Raw genomic sequence first — 3,692 nt, 5'->3', positions numbered from 1 at the left:
CTCTAGTGAGTCACAACTGGAGGACGTTGTGCAAGAGTCTATGCATACGGAGTTAGAGCATGAGAGCTTTAGTGAGTCACAGCAGATTGACTGGTCATGTTTGCGGTGGATGATTTCAGAGAAGACTGAGATGTCACTGATTATGCAGTCATTCCTTTCTATGCTCGACACTGAGCATGGGGATATAGTTGTGCAGGATATGTCTTCCAGCAGAAACCTAGAGCAGCTGGTTTGCTCTGAGGTTGCATGACAGGTTGATGCGTCTTTTGCGGACAGTTAGGAGATTCATGTGGCTGACACGTCTTGTCAGTCAGAGATGCCTATTGCCAGGGATATATATGTTGATGCATGCTCCGTAGAGCTAGCAGGGCCCACTAGCATTGCATCGGCATTCGGTGGTCTCATGTATGAGATGTTGATCTTGAGACCGGATATCGCAGCTGCAGGGGGAGCATTTGCAGTTGGGGTTGTCAGTCGTTTGTTGACTGATGATGGCATAGTGCACGAGGGAGATATGCAGGTATTGCGTACATACTTGCAGTACGTGTGCGGTACGTCTGGTGGTGTATGGACTTACACGGGAGCAGGACATCCGGATGCACACGATCACAGCCAGCCAGTGGGCATCGGTTGAGAGCGGTTTTCTCTCACCTTTTGTAGTCTTTAGACTAGGTTCCCTTGCTTAAAGGCACAGTCGCCTTTAAGTGGGAGGTTGTTGGGGTATAGGTGTTTGTGCCTTGCTCGGCCGCCCAGAGTCTGGGCGCCCACTGACTTGTATACCTTATACATAGCATAAGTGTATAGGGGGTTGCCCACTCTTTGAGTCTCCCCACCCATATCTGTATGTCGTGTGTCTCCTTCTCTCTCTCACTCTCCGTCTGTGGTGCTCCCCGATCCCCTTCAGTATTCGTGTTGACCGGTAAGATGAACTTAGATTTAACCTTACCTTAAACCGACCAAAAACGTGATTGTTCAATTACATAAGACAAGTATATGTTTCATGAAGTAGTAAAAGTATTGTTGTTATTGTCTGATAAAGAAATATTGTTGATAAGTGATTATGGTTTGAGAATATGATTTTGATTGATCTTGTTGAAAGAAACATTTAGAATATGAAATACTGAAAGAAAATATTGTTTCCAGATGGAACTCGCGGTTAGCGAGAGGAATCCGCGGTTAGCGGAAATTAAAGTTGAGGTCATCAACTTTCTTTTTTTTACCTTGCGGTTAGCAAGATGCCTTGCGGGTAGCAAGATGCCCCTTGTGGTTAGCAAAAGGGAAGTATGCGCATCTCGCGGTTAGCGATTAGGAAAAACCTTTGCAAAGGCTCTATCGGTTAGACAGAGAAAGTCCGTGGTTAGCGGCAAAACTTGTATAGAAACTAAAGACTTTTTCGTTTGCGGATTATGGAATTCTTTAACTCTGGTTATGAAAGAATTCTTCGATGATGTTTGAAAGGATTGTACAAAAAAAAACTTGTATTAAGAATTAATTAAGGAACATTGTTGTATATGTCGTGGTAGTAATTAGATAACATTAAAAGAACGGGTGAGTGCGGTGTGGAAAGTGTGGACTGGATCAGGTTTCCAGTCAAGGATGGGTGGATTCAATTAGTCGAGTACTTTTCACTTTGTCTTCGTTAGTTAGAGATTTATCTCTTATCATATTTCGGATTTAAGGATGGCGGCTGTGCCTCTTAAACGCGGGGTAAAAGGCGTTTTTTTGAATCCTTAATATGTGAAAGGGTGTTTTCTTCTCTTATAATGTAGGATCTAGAGTCCATAGAACCTTTAACCTCATCGACCTGGCTTGTGGCGTAGGGTCCTGTAACTACGAACACATCAGGTGGAAGTCTTCCTCTCTTTCGTTGCTCATACCCTTGCTTCGCATTATCGGAGTAGGGTGTCGTCAACGGATTTAGGGAATAAAGAAGGCTATCTTCCAAGTCGCCCCGATCTTTTAGGACGGGGACCTTACAAGTGGTATCAGAGCCAAGGTTAAACAGAGGTTAACCCAACGTTAAGAGGGGAATTTAGGGAAAGAATGTGTTTTTTTTTCCCATTATTTCTACTTTTGTTTCTAAACTACTCTATTAAAATGAACTTATATTCTTACGTATTTATATATAAAACGTTTCAGAATCAGCATGAGGCATACATGCGATTTCAGGTGTTCAACATCATGTACATGTCTGCATGCCGATCTAACAACTACGACTTTCGGGCATCAATCATGAGGATCCTCGAGATATCGACCACTCCGCCGCGTTTTCGAACCCAACGAGGATGGTCTCAAGCCTGGTGGTCTCGTGGGAGTACTTTTACCATCAGGGCTAGAAGCTTAGGGAATTTAAATAATGATCTTCGCCGCATCAAATGGTGCGAGGAGCTAAGGCTGGTCCATTACTATACCTTTTGGCCAACCGATGTCAAAGCAATGGCGGCAGATGGGAGCGAAAACCTCAATCGATTGGTCTATGACAAGGTCATTGCAGTCGTTGCAAAAGACCGAGTGGTTGTTATAGGCAGAACTAGCCACTTCTTGGGCAAGGGATGGACAACAGGATTACCACAACTCCCCTCCGCTTATCGACTATTAGCCCCTATAGAAAATCCTCCGCGCTTCTTCCTAAAGAGTGCCCAAGAATATCACACATGAGGATTAGGGTTACTATAACATTTTGTAATAAGTCCATTGGTATTCTTACATCAATAGAAGACGTTGATTTTTTTTTGGAAGAGAAACTGACTCTTGATAAATAAATTTACTCTTGAGCTTAATTGAGATTTGGTGTTCCCTACATGCTTCACGATAGTAATTGATGCAACTAGTGCTGGGAACAGAAAGCTTGCTAATGAGTATGGGTTGCAAATAATAAACTTCGTTGTTTTGTTCAAAATAATTGAGTGACTAGTCAAGTCATTGATTATTTGTTGGTGAAGATCCATGACTGGTTAAGTTATGTGATTGGACTAAGTTATGATTGGTTAAGCCATGTGTTGAACTCTAAAAGACTAGATAAACCCAATACTTTAATGACTTAAGTTATTATAAGCATTGGTGTTAAAAATTTGCAGGAGAACCCTCAAATTACTCCTATAGTGGAGAATCCTCGGAACGATGCTTTATACACGGAAGTTCAGGAGAAGAAATTGTTGCTCAAACAAATGCAACCACCTTCTTTTAAGGGTGAATATGCCAATGTGGAAAAGGATGCGGAAGTTTGGATTGAAGCTATGGACGATTATTTCTCAGCTGCCAAGACTGCACCTGCAAACCAAGCGATGTTGGGGATGTTTCGCCTTACAGGTGAAGCCAAATTATGGTGGAAACAACATTGCCGTGACATGGGAGTGTTAGAAAATTCCCAGAATTGGAGGGAAATCAAGCAAGCAGTAAAGGAAAGATACCTACCCCTGCTCATGAAGCGTTAAAGATGAACGAGTTCTTTAGCTTCAAGCAATACAGCCTATCCCTGGAAGAGTATTACTCAAAGTTCGTAAGTCTTAGGCGATATGCACCACCAATGACGATATAGCAACATGTAGCTCGGTTTTGCCAAGGTTTAAGAGAACCCATTTGCTCACGACTGGAAGCCATGAAACCTACCACTGTGCAAGATGCCTTATTGCGAGCCAAACCTTTGATGAAGGAGCAAGGCATAAGCAGGAGAGTTGAACAGAATCAGAGTT

At 42.7% G+C, this 3,692-nt stretch overlaps 1 protein-coding gene across 1 annotated transcript; it reads left to right on the top strand.

The window, feature by feature from the left end:
* The first annotated feature begins 2,157 nt into the window (after nucleotides 1–2,157).
* Nucleotides 2,158–2,658, top strand: LOC147450530 (uncharacterized). The gene has a single exon (XM_086520478.1). It carries the CDS (start codon nucleotides 2,158–2,160, stop codon nucleotides 2,656–2,658), a length of 501 nt encoding a protein of 166 aa, XP_086376604.1.
* The last annotated feature ends 1,034 nt before the right edge of the window (nucleotides 2,659–3,692 follow it).

This window comes from Adiantum capillus-veneris, chromosome 9 (genome assembly GCF_014529385.1).
Source record: "Adiantum capillus-veneris isolate H3 chromosome 9, ASM1452938v2, whole genome shotgun sequence".
NCBI lineage: Eukaryota > Viridiplantae > Streptophyta > Polypodiopsida > Polypodiales > Pteridaceae > Adiantum > Adiantum capillus-veneris.
Note: the sequence above shows the minus strand (reverse complement) of the source record. Positions and strands in the feature narration are given on the sequence as shown.

Bases quoted from the DNA above. Each gene is read 5' to 3' on its own strand.
- LOC147450530 (XM_086520478.1), top strand. From the start codon at position 2,158: ATGCGATTTCAGGTGTTCAACATCATGTACATGTCTGCATGCCGATCT.